Source organism: Carassius carassius, chromosome 15, assembly GCF_963082965.1.
Source record: "Carassius carassius chromosome 15, fCarCar2.1, whole genome shotgun sequence".
NCBI lineage: Eukaryota > Metazoa > Chordata > Actinopteri > Cypriniformes > Cyprinidae > Carassius > Carassius carassius.
This window is the reverse complement of record NC_081769.1, coordinates 1,584,725-1,603,426: the sequence shown is the minus strand read 5'-3', so window position 1 is coordinate 1,603,426 and position 18,702 is coordinate 1,584,725. Positions and strand designations below refer to the sequence as shown.

The 18,702-nt window shown below is 37.6% G+C and overlaps 2 protein-coding genes across 2 annotated transcripts in view; one reads left to right on the top strand and one right to left on the bottom strand.

The window, feature by feature from the left end:
- LOC132157979 (A disintegrin and metalloproteinase with thrombospondin motifs 16) overlaps positions 1-18,702 on the bottom strand; it is a 130,928-nt gene that overhangs the window by 98,831 nt on the left and 13,395 nt on the right. The window contains exons 4-6 of the mRNA XM_059567222.1: positions 4,025-4,334; positions 3,340-3,542; positions 161-244 (exon numbers count right to left, since the gene is read on the bottom strand). Of these exons, the coding sequence (XP_059423205.1) occupies positions 161-244; positions 3,340-3,542; positions 4,025-4,334 (597 nt within the window). The remainder of the gene's footprint in view (positions 1-160; positions 245-3,339; positions 3,543-4,024; positions 4,335-18,702) is intronic.
- Positions 13,996-14,907, top strand: LOC132157978 (uncharacterized). The gene is made up of 2 exons (XM_059567221.1): positions 13,996-14,473; positions 14,628-14,907. Exons 1-2 carry the CDS (start codon positions 14,135-14,137, stop codon positions 14,895-14,897), a joined length of 609 nt encoding a protein of 202 aa, XP_059423204.1. The 5' UTR covers positions 13,996-14,134; the 3' UTR covers positions 14,898-14,907.

Below are 18,702 nucleotides of genomic sequence, written 5' to 3'. Positions count from 1 at the left end.
GTCTATGACCTCAGTCCCCTCCAGAGGGCTTTAACTCTCATTCATTTTACAAATATACACTTAGTGTTGATGTAACATATTCATTTGAACATGCATTATCAGTGCAACAGAGCCAAAATCTCCTACTTTGTTTCCAAACATCTCCATTTCATAAACTCACCTGGTCTTCGTCCAGTAGTATTAGTCCAACAATTACTACATTGATATCACCTCCAATCGTACCATCTTTGAAAAGTGTTGAGACCTTTGTGGAGATAAGCAACAGTGCAGAAAAATCTGCATTAGGATGGTGCATTTATATGGAGGCATCTAAACTCAAATGACCATCTTGAACAGAGCAATCAGAAGTGTCTTTTTGGAGAAATGAGAAGTGTATGGAAGGGATGTTTCTCTAAAGTTCTTCAAAGCCTCACCTCTCTGGAGGAATACCATATGTACTTAAGGGAATCCCTAATCGCACATTTCACCGGCCTGGGATTCACAGCTGAAAGTGCTCTACCTAACTTATAATTGTAACAGTTTCCTACTTCAGTGTGTTACAAACATAATTTTGGTGTCTTTGGAAAGAAGACCCTTTGGGCTTTACTTTTTATCAACGAGATTTGATAATGCTCAAAAATATTGAAAATTTGAAAAATATATGAAATTATTTTTACCACACTTAAATATTTTTTTATTTGATATAAAAATACATTAAATGAGTCCTGAAGCAATCTAGAAAAGTATTGAGTTGAAAGCCACATGTCTCATGAGTTTCTATTTCAAATCTGAATAAAGTATCATGAAAAATGAGACTCCTGCAAATATTTTTCTGAGACTATGTCTAGACCCCCCACCCCCCAAATATAAGAAAATATATTTCCCAATAGTATTGAAGGCTTCTACAAACTATTTAGTCAGTAAACATACCACTGCATAGTTTTTTTTCAATTATAAAACACTAGACAGAAACTTAGACATCATATAAGTGATTTATTTGAGCACTAGAAAAATACAATAATTTGAGTAAGAAAAATAAGAATAATAAGAAAAATAAAAAAAGATTTAACTTTGTTTGCCAATTACAGAACATCCTGAGATTGCTAGAAATGCAGCATTTACAATGTAATATGATGCAAATAAGTGCTGATGTGCTGATGGCCACTAATACTGATGGTAATAACACAAATGTGCCCAAGTAAATAATCCACTCTCTCTATTCATATAGACGCGTTCACTTTGATAGCCGTGATCATACAGTAATAGCGAGCTGATTTGCACTCAAACAGATGGTAATCATGCAGATACATTCACATTCAACATAAAACACATTCTCACATATATAAAAACTGTTGAAAAATAAAACAAACAAAGAAAAAGGCGATCGCTATAAGTTCCGCCTCCATCAGCTGACAGGTGTGTCAGAGCGCGTCACGAGGGAGCGTCAAAATTCAAATAAACTATCTTTCGCCTATCTTTCATTCATTCTTTTTTTCCGGTGGATCATCTCATTCTGTTTGTGACACTGCACGCTGCAAAACCATGCCGTTTTTTTACTACCAAGACGCAGTTTCCGACCTTGAGTTATTCCATAACGGACACAAACAGTTCTGTCACTGAAGAACTGAAACGTAAACAAAGGAATTATGATCCATATTACAACCTTATTGCTTCGTTGGACTAAACGTGCTTCATGAGATATCGTTCAGTGGACCCTTACCTTTCTAACAAAACTGGGATTTACAGCTGTGGATGTGTTTATGACTCGTTATTACGACGGATCTGGTATTTACTGCGTTTCTAATGTTCATGTTTGTATGTGTACTGCTTACACAAATGTAGCAAATACAGTCTTTATAAGCTTTCCATTGAAAAACAGCGATCTGTCGTCGATGCTTGAGGCTTAGATCTTTATAATGATACATAGTTTGTCAAGATTAAATTTGTCCCGTTTCATTTAATCTATTCATAAACACTGACATGTGCGAGTTGAGTGGCTTTCAGGACGAGGCTAAGAGGTTAAAACACCTTCACAAAGTCTATGTTTGATGGGTATGTTCATAACATGTAACACAATCCTATTTCCATTAGTCTGAAAGAGTGTTTTCATGTGTGCTTACATTTTTCACTGTGCACACCCCAAATGGACTCACTTTGACTTTGAGCAATCATTAACTAGTCTATTTGGTCAACCAGATATGCCACAGTGAAGTGAAAACAGGTGCTCCAACCTCAGTTTGACATTTTTCTCCATGTATTCAGAGCAAACTCAACCACAGAATACTGGGAAACTAATGAGTGGATGGGAGGATGGACAAATCGATGCATCAATAGCTGGATAGATCCATGTATGATAGATAGACAGGTTGATGCATGGATGAATCGATGCAAATGCACAATGGTTGCATGGATGAATGAAGGAAGGTATGTACAGACAGGTACATGGATGAATAGATGGATGGATGCAATACGCGCATGAATGGATGGATGAACAGATGGAGAAATGGACGCATTGATTTATGGATGGTTGCACGGATGGACAGAGATGGATGCATTGCTAATTGGATGGATACATGGATGATAGATAAGACAGATGAATGCATGTGGATGCATGGATGAATGGATGCATGGATATCTGGATGCATCAATAAATGAAGATAGATGTGTGGTGGGAGGAGCAAAAGACAGACAAAGTGGGGGTGGTGTCAGGCGTCAGAGAGTTTTTTTTATTAACCGAAAATGATTAACACAGGGAAAAAAAAGTGTCCAAAGGGGAAGAGTGTCCAATATAAACAGGGAATCTGGTGTCCTCGTCATGCGGCGGGGTTCATGTAGGTCAGGCGGTGTTCAGGAAAGAAGGGAAAGCACATGCTCCCCTCTTCGGTCCGTGGCGCGAGGGGTGGCATCTTCGGCATCCTTGCCCGATGGCCGTGTAATGGGTGCGGTTTTTGTCCGGACCGCGGGTCCGCCAGCTCACATCTCATGGCGCGGGAGTCCTTCTATACACCCTTCCTGGACCCACGAGGACACACCAGCGTGCATGCACGGGAAAGAGACCGGTCTCCCGACGAGAGGCGCACTCTGAATTTAAATAGTGGCGGTGATGAGGCTCCAATTGCATTAGGTGTGCCGCATCACACACCGCCAGCCCAGGTTATTTCAGCACCCCTCCTCTCTCACACACCCACTCCTTCCGGGAGCCTGGTGATGGGCGGCGATTAAGGGACGGGGTGACGAGGAAAATTAGTGGGGAGGCACCTGACTCTTCACAATGGAGAAGATGGAAAGATAGATGTATGGAAAGATAGATGTACAGATGCATGGTGTTTGGATGGATGGACGCATGGACAGATGACTTACCATGTTAAGAACAGTAAGGACATATGTGGTTATATTCTCATGGCCGTGATTGTCCATCATCTTGCGATCAACCACCACCAGGGTCTCCACATTTAGCCTCTTGTGCGTCTGAGGTTTGAACATAACGGCCCGCTTCCCTCTGGGCATGAACTTATATTCATCCGGAAAAATATAGATATCGTCCTCAGGAGGTTTAGGCATATCTGAAACAGAGGACCAAGACAATATCAACACTAGGTCACACAGTCAGTGTTGGTTCCCCAAAGAAAATGCATTACTAGTTCAGCAAATAGCTGAATATATGTGTGAAAAACTCTGGCCCGTACAAGACATTAATGCACGCCATGTGTCAAACTGTATTTGTTGTTACCTCATGTCCCATATAAGATTTGGTTACTCGGTTCGTAAAATATTACTCAGAGATCAAATGCAGTGTGAGGATGTGGTGTTTGTTTAGAGTAGGTGAAGATAATCCATGCCTGACCAAACACAATACAGGTGTGATGATGTCATGAAAACATGTTCAAACTGACCCTTTAACAGCTGTGACCTCTGTACATATGAACATCGTCTAAAATAAATCCCTGTCCTCCTAATGAATGTTTTTGACAGTCCAGCACCATGTAATGGAAAGCAGCTCAGTGTTAGAGACTCTGAAGGTGCGGTTGAGTATTTCCTTACATACATTTCTTCCATCTTCCACAGAGGTGCTGTCTCTGCCGTGTGCCATCATGACTGTGCAGCATATGCTGGTACTCCTCTGGATCCGTCTGTGTGGTTCTCCACAGATACGGGACTGCTGAATCTCTTCTGCTGACCGTCTTTAGCTCAGTTGACCTCCTGTTTCTGCCTCTGTTGTTCTGTGTTGGAGTGGCTCTTTTGTATAAGATGTGGGGATGGTGGTCAGATGGGGCTGAGAAGTTCTCCAGAAATGCCTGATGTGGATGCAATGGCTTCAGAAAGTAATCCGCACCCTGAGTTCTGATCAAACCTGACTGGAGGGAAAACACACTGGTCAATACCTCGCCATCTGATCAAGAAACCCTGCACTCTTCATGCTTCATACAATGTGTGTGTTTCCTGCAAGAAACAGCAGTGCTTGCAAGGCAGCAAAATACAAACAGGAATGCTTGCTCATCCACAGAAACTATATCTAGTGATGTAGGTTAATGTCATCGAAGGCTGTGATTTAACAAAATAAATATATCACATTCACCGCAGTGTTATTTGAGCTGAGATGCAACACAATATTATGAGCTGTACTTCACACTAAAACTGCCTGACAAACCACCAAAATAAAAGCTAGATGGTTAAACTTTTGAAAAGAAAGAGGTCTGTATATATATACTCCGATTTTTGTGATTAGTAAAAACTCTCACTTTTAAAGCTTTTCCAAATTGTTAAGCCCTAATAAGATGGTCTTCAGAGTAGGGATGGGCGTTTTCCGCAAATATCACATTCGAATATTTGCGGAATTTCGAATATTCAAATATTCGTTTATTTAAATTAAGTTTAATGAGACAGACGTTATTTTTCAGCAACATTTATTGTTTGCGTCATTTTTGAACAAGCTTACACACAATAAGCTTGAACATTACACATCGTGTTTTGTAGCTGAAAACCTTTAACAATGCATGCAAACAAACAAAAGTACAGATTAAAAGCAAAAAAAAGATAAATAAAGTGAACAAAGAAAAATCGTAAAGCAGCCTTCAGGAATTATATCAGGAATGCTTACACTTAACTTTGAAACTGTCAGCAAATCTTTTTTTCTTTTTTTTCTATTGTTTTACATGTTCTTGTTATGAAATACGGGCATGTAAACATGATCGGGGGAAAGTCGGCGCCTTAGTCTGTTAACAATAAGGCCGGCCGCGGAGAACGGCACAGACGTTGGCGGGACTCACAAATAACGGTGTGCTAAGCGAATACATTTTGTGAAGCGCTTCGTGTTTTCATTTCACCACTGAATGGGATCCTCATCTGGTGGAATACATGGTTCCGAATGTAGCGTGGGAACAATGTAAAAAAAAAAAAAGAGGAGTAAATGGCACAATGAATACTAAACAAGAATTAATTTAATGCTGACTACGCCACCCCTTTCAAGTAAGGGGAACTAAACACTAACACACAGGTTCGTTACTATGGAGGGCAGAGACATGGGCATCATAATACAAAATGTTTATTAAGTCACAATAATCAGATAAGACACTTTAAAACGACCAGACTAAGATATAACTCAATGGGTTAAACAACTCAGTACACCACATACATGACTAGAATGACTAAGGCTTAACTGTAGCAGGATAGGCCAGCCGTAGAGTGATTATTCTTGACCCGCACACACACACACACACACACACACACACACACACAGTGAGATAAGTGATCACACACACGGCAATCCACACTTTGAGCTCAAAACGCCACCACCAGGGTATTAGAACTAGCCTCCCTGCTCAGAAGCCTAAAACACAAGAGAAAACAATTAATCAAATACACCAAACAAAGTTATACCAGAGCCTGATTGGAGACATATGGCATTCTTAAAATTACAAATAAACAAGACTCAGATGAAAGTCAATTGTCCTTAATAAAAAGGAAAAAATACACAAACAGAGGGTTTATAAAAGTAAATTACAAAATAAACCAAATCAAACGTAGCAAGAAACAAATCAATAAAGAAACCAATACAATAAACAAAACAATACACAAACAGTATAAAGGACACAGACAAACTCCAAAACCAAAGAAACCACACAAACACGCTTATACAAAGCTGGTAATTCTAGGATGGGAGGGCAGGCCGAACCACCCAGCCCAATACGTACAGTGTGGAGTTAGATGGAACAGCTACAACCAAGAGTGGAAAGGACAAATAAACACAAAACACACAGCAAAACAGCAACTTCGTCGTAATCCTGTTTTATGAAGGAAGTGATTGCCCCAACCCCCCACAGGATGGAATGCTCCCAGAGATAGTCCTGCTAAAAACAATGATACATTAACTTGTCAAATTTACTCATTAAGAAAGAGTGAAACTGTACAAACCAGATTTTGGTCATCAGGAGACAAGTTATACAGTTGCTCACAGCACAATTCTCAACAGTTTATTTGAAGATGAATGAACTCAAACCCAGCTGGAATGGGAGCATGGAAGTTACAGCGAGTCCAAACTCCACACAAACACTTAAGTCAAACTAAACCTACCCGGGAATGATGGCAGCCTTACACACCACCGCAAAGCAGATGATATTCCAGCTACAATAAATGAATTTGGTTTATTGATATGCCAGAGCTCTTGCAACATTAGCCAAATGGCTAACAGCATACCTTTAAGCAAAACCCACACACACCAAGGGCGGAGCTAGCAAATGACACATCCCAGGTAGCCTAATTGCAGCAGTACCATGTTCTGATAGGCTGTCGTTCTAATTACAGGGGAGGGAACTTGCCCACTCTGCCACACAAGCAAGAACTGTTCCCACTCGTCTCGGCTGGACTCTCTGTAATCATCACTGAAGAACTGGCTCAGCCTTTTCCGACGAGTGGGCATTGCATCCTCTTCATCGTTGGTGACGCACCACTCGCATCAAGGAAAATGTTCTGATAATGTTAAAAAAGTTTTTTTTTTCTTACTTCTCTCATGTTTTCATCGAGAAACCTGAGATGTTTGTGCCGAGGGTCTAGGGCAGACGCGAGAAGAGGAGTTTTCACTGCATTCTCCAAGTTAGCGGTGTTTAGCGCAACAATGTTCTTGAATTCGGTCACTTTCTCTGATTCTCCACGGCATATTTGAAGAACTGTAGAAGACCGCAGTTCTTATTCATTCATTAATATTTTTTTGCTTGCATAAATCTTCAAATATGCCGTGGAGAATCACAGAAAGTGACCGAATTAGGTTTTATTGTGGTCTATTTTTAATCTTTTTTTTTTTTATGGCAAGCAAAAATATAGCGAAATTCGAATATCATTTTTATTTATCGAATAATTAGAGCAGAACGAATATTCGAATGTTTGACTATCCGTGCACACCCCTACTCCAGAGAAAAGGGTATTTTTTTAACTCTGGTTCATTATTTTCTATGCAGACACACTAGACATCCTAAATTGATTAATTCTTTCTAAACATAGCTTTTCAATGCATCTGTTAAAAATCACTTGTATTTTTTATATTTCAGAAAGACAAAATATTGGGTAACACTTTCTATAAAGCCCATATTTATAATATATATTTATAAGGGTATTCTTAAGGCATTATAATGAATACATAATGCATTATAAAAAACCTTATAATAGGTTATATCAACTCATGAATAATCATAACAACAATTATAATACATCATAACACTTACGTATATGTGGTTATATGTTTAAGAGTATGATTACTTATAACACACAATGAACACTATGTTAAATCAACTTCATTTACAGTATAATGGACTGTATCATATCTTGACATTAAGATCTGCACAGTATCTTTCTACAGCTTGTGAGTGGTTAGATATTGAGTGTTATTTGATTCTTTCCTGTGGAGCAAATGTTAATTAATTGATGTCTCCAACTGAAAAAAAAATCAATGTTATATATGGTTACAGTTTATTTTGATGGTCCCCTTAATCAATCTACTTTAAGCAACTTTGCAACTACATGCCAACTAACTCTCATTACAGTATTATTATGCTTAAGAATGGTTGAATCTAGTATGGAGGAATAAGATGATGTACTTGCAAAGACACTTATAGTCAGTTTATCTATTGGTTGACCATCAAAATAAAGTGTTAGCATATATTTAGCAGATATACTAATACTCTAATGACCACTAGTTGACATGTAGTTGCAGAGTTACTTATCAACAGCTGTCTAAAGGGTACCATCAAAATAATCAAACTAATATTACTATACAAATACACCGTAAAAAGTAATTGCTGATTCTACTTAAGAAAAACTAGTGAATTTAACTTACTTTGTAAAATTTGTTGAATTAACTTGATTAGACTGTGTACTGTGAACTTAGGTAGTTAAACTAAACATATCTAGTACAATGTACTTATGATTGTTAAGTGTATTGTACTAAAGGCATGTTCAGCTGTTGCAAATTTGTGGAGCACAGAATTTGCATAGTAATAATAATAATAATAATGATGAATAATAATGAAATATTTTTTTAGTAAATGCCCTACAATTATTTATATATATATATATATATATATATATATATATATATATATATATATATATATATATATATATATATATATGTATAAATATACACACACACACACACACACACGTGTGCGTGTGTATGCATTTATTTATAGGTTCTGAATCTTTTTTCCCTTTGCGCTATATAAAATAACTGGGAAGATTAAAGCTTATTTGCAAGCCCATCAGCTGCTGCTTCTTCACAGTCTATTATATTTTTATTTATAGAGCTTGATATAGTTACTGGTCGTTGGGTAAGTTTCAGCATAAGACAAAACTACTCTTGGTACTTTAATTTCTTAAATGCATTTTCGAATCGCGCATGCGCAATCGGACGGTTTGTGTTAAGAAGACGACGACGACGAAGAAGAAGAAGAACTTCAGCTCGTGTTCGGGATGAGGCAGCAAAACTAGGTATGCTCTTGAACAACCATTTATAAACCTTGATATCATTGTATTGCGTATAAACACACACACACTCACACATGTGCGTGTGCATGCATTTATTTATAGATTCTGAACCTTTTTTCCTTCGCGCCATAAAATAACTGGGAAGATTAAAGCTTATTTGCAAGCCCATCAGCTGCTGCTGCTTCACAGTCTATTATATTTTTATTTATAGAGCTTGATATAGTTACTGGTCGTTGGGTAAGTTTCAGCATAAGACAAAACTACTCTTGGTACTTTAATTTCTTAAATGCATTTTCGAATCGCGCATGCGCAATCGGACGGTTTGTGTTAAGAAGACGACGACGACGAAGAAGAAGAAGAACTTCAGCTCGTGTTCGGGATGAGGCAGCAAAACTAGGTATGCTCTTGAACAACCATTTATAAACCTTGATATCATTGTATTGCGTATAAACACACACACACTCACACATGTGCGTGTGCATGCATTTATTTATAGATTCTGAACCTTTTTTCCTTCGCGCCATAAAATAACTGGGAAGATTAAAGCTTATTTGCAAGCCCATCAGCTGCTGCTGCTTCACAGTCTATTATATTTTTTATTAACAGAGCTTGATATAGTTACTGGCCGTTGGGTAAGTTTCAGCATAAGACAAAACAACTCTTCTAATAGTCTACTTTAATTTCTTAAATGCATTCTCGTCTCGCGCATGCGCAATGGGATGGTGTGTGATGGTGTGACGACGTCGACGAAGAATTTAAGCTCGTGTTCGGGATGAGGCAGTAAAGTTAGGTATGCTCTTGAATAAATACTTATAAATCTTAATGCATTTCGTATAAAAACTCAAATTTAATTTGCTCATTGTACAGTAAGAGGAAAAGCGCACTAAAGTAGTTTTATGTCGAATGAGACCAGTGGCTTTTACTAGTTTGCAAAAATCGTTTTTTACTGAACACTGTTTTTATGTAACGTTACAGTTTATAAGCTGTTTTAATTGGTAATAAGTTCGGGGTTTATTAAGATTTAAAAACCTGTGCGGCCTTAACGAAACAATTTTATAGAACGTTCGATGCACACGTGTCGTTCACATGGAAATTAACAACACGATAAATTAAGATGGCGTAACTAACAAGCAATTACTACCTTATTTTGGCTTTTTATTTTGTGTATGCTTATTTTTGTGACTTAAATTCATGCAGTGGACGTGCAAGTTCAGCTTGTTTTCGTGTGAAAAGAGGGCTCCGCTGTTGAAACACTACAGATTAAAACATGGAAGCTACTCTAGAAGTACTCCGATTCCATGTCTCTACACAGATTGTCTTTGTTCATTTAAATCATTTAATGCACTAAACGTGCACTTAACAAAAAATCATTCACATCAAGCACATGGTAGCCAATCCAGTCCATGTGATAACATCCCTTTGATATTTAACTGCCCACTTTGCAGTTTTGAGGAGCCCTGCACAAAGTAAATTTTTTTTCTCATTTACGGCAGAATCTAAAAAATCATGAAACAGTGCAGTGTCCATACAACAATTGCAATTTTGAGAGCAATGTCTACTCTACATTTAATTCACATATATGTAGAGATCATGGAGCACATGATCAAAGACAATTGAAATCTGAGGTTCTCTTGCACATTGCTTCTCACAGTGTAGATAATGTGCAACAAGAAGAACCTTTGAGCCCTGATCCTGTAGATGAACATTTGGAGGAAAATGATATAGAAAATGAAAACCTTGATCAATTGCATCATCAATTGGAGCACAATTTAGCCTCACTATTTCTCAAAATGCAGGCAATTTTGCATGTTTCTGATTCGGCTGCACAGGAAATAATTCAACAAATAAATCAAATTTAACTTTTTTCAGAACCCCTTGTCTATCATGCAATTCAGCAAATTCTCCTTGAACATGGACTGAGTGGCTGTGATTCATTAGTGAGAAAAATTGTGACTGCAGTAAAAGAAAGTAACCCAATCTTGACAATGACCAAAGATGACGAGCCTCTTTCCACAATAAGCAGAAGAGCATCATATTTTCAGAGGGAATTTCCGATTGTCATGCCAATTGAATACAAGCTTGATGCACACTCAGTCTCTTATGTGCCAATTCTGCAAATGTTGCAGAAAATTCTAAACAGGCCTGACATTCTAAATAGGGTCCTTTGCAATGATCGAACAGTTAATGAATTCAAGACTTACCGAGATGGCACCCACTATCAAGAAAATGACTTTTTCAACACTGAGACCTTCAGGATTGTTCTGGGTCTTTATGTTGATGAATTTGAGCTGGCCAATCCCCTTGGCACTTCTAGAAAAAAACACAAAATGTTCGCTCTCTATTGGGTTCTTGCTAATCTTCCCTCAAAAGATCGTTCATTACTTCAGTCAATTCAGCTGGCAATTTTATGCAGAGCTACTGCAGTAAAACAACATGGTTACACAGACATCTTGCGCCCACTTGTTCAGGACTTTAAAACTCTTGAAAAGCATGGTGTATACATTGAACAGTTAGGAGAATTTGTGAAAGGAAGTGTACTTTTTGTGTCATCTGATAATCTAGGTGCTCATTCTTTCGCAGGACTACAGGAGAGTTTCACTGTTGAGCACCCTTGTCGGTTCTGCTTAGCAACGAGGAGGGAAATCCAGGAGAAGGAGGTTCGGTCGGGAGCATTTGAACTGAGAACCAAGCAGGAGCATGACAGGCATGTGGCTGAAGTGTTACACGATGCGAGTTTGGTAAAGCAATATGGTGTAAAAGGTGGCTGTGTTTTAAGTGAAAGGTTGGAACATGTTCACACTGTTGGTGGTTTTCCACCTGACCTAATGCACGACCTTATGGAGGGTGTCATCCCTATTGAAATGTCCTTGTGCATTAATTTGGTTTGGTCTCAAGGAAATTAATCTCTCTTGAATCTCTGAATCAAGCTATCAAGCAGTTTCCTTACAAATTCTCAGACAAAGTTGATCAGCCTCAAATCATCCCAGGCACATTTGCCTCAAAAGGTACCATTGGGGGTAATGCACATGAGAATTGGGCGCTTATTAGACCTCTGCCCCTCATGGTTGGCTTTGATATCCCTGAGAATGATAAAACATGGGAAATTGTGTTGCTTCTGAAAGATATGTTAGAAATGACGTTGGCATTCAAGTTCACCGAGGATTCTCTTGATTTTCTTGATGCAAAGATCTCAGAACACAGACATTTGCTTTTAACAGTCTTTCCTCATTTCAAATTGCGCCCTAAACACCACTATATTGAGCACTATCCGCAGCTCATAAGAACATATGGGCCACTAAGAAATATGTGGACGATGCGATTTGAGGGAAAACATAAAGTGTTCAAGCAGGTAATCCGTGACACCAAAAACTTAAAAAATGTTCCACAAACTTTGGCTGTTCGCCATCAAAGACTGCTGGCTTACTACATTGACTCCCCCTCCTTTCTCAAGCCACCCATACAGACAGATAAGATGATGGGTACTTTGATGTCAACTTTCCCTCAGAACATTCAGGAATTCCTGAGAGACAAATATGCAGTTCAGAACACTGTCCTCGCAGCATCATCTGTGTGCATTGATGGAATCAAGTATAATCCAGATATGGTTGTATCCGTTGGTACTTGCTCAGGCTTACCTGATTTCAGACAGATTTTCAAAATTCTTGTCATCAACAGTGATGTTCTGTTTGTGTGTAAAGATCTGACATGTTGGTACATTGAGCACCTGCGTTCTTTTGAACTGTGCAGTCATGTGCTATCACTGTCAATTACCAAACCCTCGGATCTAAATGACCCATTTCCTTTGCCAGCCTATACACTTCGGGGCAGGACCTATGTTACGCTCAAACATTATATCATAGGCTGAATGAATGACAATTCAGGTTTTAAAGGGACAGAAATTCTGCAAATTATCATTTAGTCTCATTCTTATTCTGTAGACAAAAATTATTATTTTTGAAAAGATTTCTGACTGCTCTTGTCTATGTCAGAAGATCGCAGGCATAGCTTCAGGAGCACACAAAAGCATACATGATTTCTATAAACTAGGTGTTCAAATAGTAGATCAATAGGATTGGTGAGAAACAAACTGAAATATTATTTATTATTTTCTTTAAATTGTCACATCCTGCATGTACTCGAGAGAGCAGCGGTTAGCTTAAATGCTGTCCTGTGTGAAGGGTTTCTCCTTTGCACAGTATATTTTGTTAAAGATTTATAAATAATTTGAAAGAAGAAAAAACTGTATATCAATCTTGAACAAATTCTGCTGTGCAAGTGAGCAGACCTTCACACAGTATAGCATACACACAGGATATATACAGTTAAATGGATTATATATTGAAGTTCATTTCTCAACAAACCCATCCATTTATGCCTTAAATGCTTGAACTGTATTGCACAAGTCACATGAAATTATGAATGCCTCTGTGTACATTACATTTTAAACAAGGATGAGAAACCTTTTGAATCATATTTTTGCAAAGGATGGGTTTAGAATGATGAAATTGGGGTGAGCTGTCCCTTTAATTTAAGAAAACTAACTCAATTCTTTAACCTTTGTAGAGAGACCAAGTATGGAGACAACAACTGTACTCCGAGTTATAATTTGTGACAACGACATCCGAAAAATTGTACTTCCTGTGAAACCACAGACAGTTGACTCGCTGTTGGAACAACTTGAAGAAAAGCTGGGACTTCAGTACAAGTTCGCACTTCAGTTTGAGGATCCAGACTTCAACAATTCCCTCGTGAATCTTACCAACATTGCTGACTTGCCAGATAAGCCTACACTGAAGATTGTCTCCCTTGTGACGTCACCAACCCCTAGCACAGCTGGCACTGAAGTCCTATCTGTGGCTTCTGATCATCCACGTCATTGTCTACGGACTGCATGGCCAGAAACTTTCGAGATCCCTACTTTTCCTGTTGACGTTGAGTATAGATTACGTCAGGGAAATCTACAGTACATGCGAGATCAAACATACCTACAATTGTCAGGAGAGCTTAAGCATGAGATTCTCGAAAAAAACTCTCAGAAACTATATACAGTTACAATGCTTACCCAGATAAGGAAGACTTCAAGGCTGTTGCTACTGCTTTGATACAAAAACACCCTTGCCTTACCCAGCCTGGCTCATCTAAGGGGTGGAATGGGTGGTATGATAGTCTTAGGTGGAAAATGGGCAATTACCGCTCAAAACTGCGTCGAGCTGGATGCTTGGAGGTATCCATAAATGGTGGGAAAAGAAGAGGACTGCAGCCTCAGAGAAACATCAAAAGACCCAAGAGGTTTGAAATCAATTTTCTACCGAACTTCCCTGATGGTGAAGATGAAGCCAGCATGGAGTCCAAAAGGAAAGAGATGGTGGAAGAAATGAAGAAACGTCGTCTTAACGTTGCACTGATAGCCCGGAACATGAACTCTACATTTGCCTTGCGTAGAAAGGAATTGATAGAGAAGGAGCCTGCTGTGAAGAATACAGTGGAAAGGTGGCCAGCCCTCTTCACACAGAGTCAGGTGAGTCTTAATTGTTTTCCTATATCATTTCATCTTGAACATTTTCAAAGCAAATTTATCATTAACCAGTTTTGGTGTTAATTCATACTTGGACATTTCAGTGAAAAGTGATTGCTTAATGTCAGTTTGTCCTACTTCTTCTTTTTTTTTTTAGATCATGGCAGAGTTTAATCGTATATCTGGCAAAAACCTGCAAACTGAATACTTTCAAGAACTGGACAGATTTACTCCACGTTTCATCGATATCTTCAGGGCTAAAGGTGGAGACATTCGTTCCAAACTTAAGAAGATTCTGCAGCAGATTGAAAATGACGTAAGCTCCTCGACTTATTACAATTCTTTTTCGAAAGCAAAACAAATGTTGCTTTTGCTGTTGTTTTTTGCTCTGTGTTGTGTAAGCGCTATTCAATATACATTTTTATAACTTTGCAGAAATCGAACATCAATGCATTGATTTCGAACAATCAAGTTCTTCACGGCCTACCACTCCTCCTCGGAGAGGACCCCTCCGATTTACAAGACATGATTTGTAAGTATTTTCTTCTCTGATGATTCTTATTTAACAGGCAAACTGTTCTTCAAACAGTTTTGATATCTAGAAAGAAGAGTTATGAAGGCAAGAAAAAGAGTCAGGATACTGAAACAAAGAAAGGGATAGAGAAAAGAAAGTGAAAGATAAATAAAAAATGTAGGGAAAAATACAGTATAAGAAGATACATTTTATATTGCATAAATGAATAAAAAACATTTCTAAGAAAGACAATAGATTATTTTGATAGTTTTAATTAAAATAGCTGGCCTTCAGTTTGTCTTTTCATTCAGTTGTTTGATGTATGTATTCCCCCCTGCATCCACTCCTGTGTCCTGTTTGAAAAGGCCTTTACATTTAGAAATACCGTGTTATTAGTTTAGTTTTACATTTTAATGAGAGTATGTGCTCTTAAAGGGATAGTTCACCGCAGAAAAAATTGTCATTACCTTATGTTGTTCCAAACCTGTATGAGTTTCTTTCTTCTAGCTGAACATAAAAGAAGATATTTCGAAGAATGTCAGTAATCAAACATTTGAGGGTAGAATTTAATTGACTTCCATAGTATTTTTCCTATTATGGAAGTCAATGTCTACTCTCAACTGTCTGTTTACCAACGTTCATCAAAATATCTTCTTTTCAGTTCAACAGAAGAAAGAAACTCATGAAGGTTTAGAACAACTTGCGGGTGAGTAAATGAGACAATTTTAATTTTGGGGTGAACTATCCCTTTAAAAGATGTTTTGTGGCTTTCTTTGACCTAATTTTTGTTATGTTTTCCCATTTTTAGGACTGTGATGACAATGAAGACATGTTGGACGTTGAAATAGATATTCTGACAGTGATTCCCGAGGACTCTGCAACTGTACCCTACTCCCTGCATCTTGGAGCCACAACAACGGCAATCATTTTGGAAGGTACAGTGGTTGTGGATGATCTTGAAAATCTTCCACAAGCAACGTGTCTGCTCTTTGGACTAATTTATGCTCTAAACTTAGAGTATCCTGCAGCACTGAAATGCACATTCGACTTCATACAAAGAGTGATTTTTTCCCTTGGCCACAAGTCACTCAAACCTAAAATCCAATCACTGAAAAATCGCCTGATGCAGTAATAGATCATAGCCATGATGCTAGTTTGAGTGAATAGAAGCTGTCTTTAAGAAAACTAAAGAAATTGTTAAGTACTGTTTTACAGATACTTCAGTTTTTTTCCAATTGTTGAAAATTAAAAAAAAAAAAAACATTTAAGAGGATGTTTTAAAAAAAATTCAAGTTTACTTGTTTGGTTTTAGAATAGTTTTAATATAAGAGAACTGTAGTAGGAAGGTGTTCTGTACTAAACTTGTAACATACTTGCAAGCTCTGGTTTTGAACACTTTGTAAAGATGTTAAAAACAAAGAAACATTGATCCTTTAATTGTCTTTTTATTTCTTTTTTTTCTGGAGTGCAGTATGTGCTTTTTTTTTTTCTAAAATGTTGCTGGCGGGCAGTTGACGGGCATGCCTTAAGTAATGTTTTAAAATGAATACTGTTTTATAGAGCAAATAAAGTGTTCTAGTGTTGTGCCAAATCTGTTGTCTGTCTTTACATTCTCAACTTAGAATTTTGAGTACAACTTGCTTGAGAAATTTAAGGCAATCAGTTTCCACACATTCGTCTAGTAAAATGAACAAGCCGACATGTTAGAAGAACTGTTTTGTTTAAGTTCTGCTTACAAATCTCAACTTAAATCTGTAAGTTACCTAAACTTTTGAATTTGAGTTACTTGTACTCAAGTTTTATGGTACCCTCTACAAATACACAAGTTAACTCTACAAAGTAGTAGAGAGTAGTATCAACTAAAAAATTATGACCTAATTTACTTGAGAATTTTGAGGCAATCAGTTTCCACAGCTTTTCTAAGTAAAGTCAACTTATTACTTTTTACAGTGTAATTCGAAGCAAATGTTTCATATTACACATTCATCTGATCTGATATTTGATCTTATGGCTGTTTGAAGTGTTTTTAGTTATTATTATTATTATTATTATTATTACTATTACTTATAAGTGGTCTTTGACCGCTTTAAGTAAAGTAGCATCAGAAAAATTACTTATGAGACTTATAATGCATTATAACTATGAGGAATATAATCAATTGTAAAAGTGGATGCAACGTGTTCATTGTGTTATAAATCATCATACTCTTAAAAGCTTTAACCACAAATAAGCAAATATTATAATATATTAAAACTGTTCTTAAGAATATTCATGAGATGATACAACATATTATACGTTTTTTTTTTAAATAAGGCATTATGCATACATTATAATTCCTTATGAATGCACTTATAATGTACTATAAATATGGGCTTCATAGAAAGTGTTACCAAATATTGTAATGTCAGATTTTTTTTTACAACATTCTGCAACCCTAACATGTACTGACATATCAAAATTCATCACATTTTGGTGAAATATGACCTGATAATTTGCATAGTGCAAAGAAGTTTCACCAGCAGGAGAATTAAACATCACAGACTAAACTCTGACACTCAAATTTAAAGATGCATGGTTTGCAGCAATTAAGTAATTTCAGAAGCTCAAAGCCTAGTGTGGCAAACAGTTTAACAGTGGCTACAAATGATATTAAACAGATAAGAGAAATAACAGACCAATCACAATTAAGATGCAAGACAGAAGATCAATTGCAATTCAAATAATTAATCTCAAATTAATATATAAAAGTAGAATAAAATAAAAACAACACACCAACAGACTGAAATGATCTAAATGGAGTCCATACATTAAGCAGTTCAGGCTGAATTACCCACTGACAAATACTACTTCGTGTAAGAGGCTGGGAACAGAGCCGGAGGATTGAGGAACACCAGCACAGGGTTTTGCGAACACTGTCACAACGCTAATGTGCTTTAGAACATTAAACAGACACTTTGTTAATGTTCTGGAGACGCCTATAGTCTCTCAAAAGCAATACCCATCTGTATTAAAGATGCATTAGTATGATTTCCCAAGCGTGATCCCTGTTCAAGAAGCAGCACAGATCACATTCAAGGTGCAGTACTTGCACATCGAGTCGACTCTGAGCTATAAGTTTATGACATAAACGCCCAAAATTTCACTGCTCTAAGGAACTGCACTGTCATTAACACTAACAAGCTTCACGTCCCTCACAATGTTGAGATCCCAAGGACTCTTCAAGCCATCATTCAAAAGACACGGCAGGTCAAGCGAGAACTCGTTTGCGCCGCCACTTCAGATAATTATCTTCAATTGGGCTCCGAGGATAAGCTCCTCTCCAAACAAACAGAAAAGCCCTTCTGAGAACCTGTTTAAACCCATGTGCATCTGATTAGCATTCGTCACTGCCAACAACATTTAAGTTCATCGCAAGGCAATCATACACACAATAGGCTGTAAAACACATGCTGAACTCTGGAAAGAGAAGACTGAGTTGAGGCTTTGTGCAAGAAGGTGAATAAGAGACACATTCAAAACTGTCTGGAGGACACAAGTACAATCAAGGATTGAAGCCTTTAATGTGTGTTTGAGGTCGATTTTTTATGGTCCTTAATGTGATCTGAGCAGATGTTTATGTGTACACGCTTTTCACATTCATCTACATCACATAAATGCTTACACAAGTGTAACTTTGAAGAGTGTATGTCCTTTCTACGGAGGTTAATTTTGCTTAAAA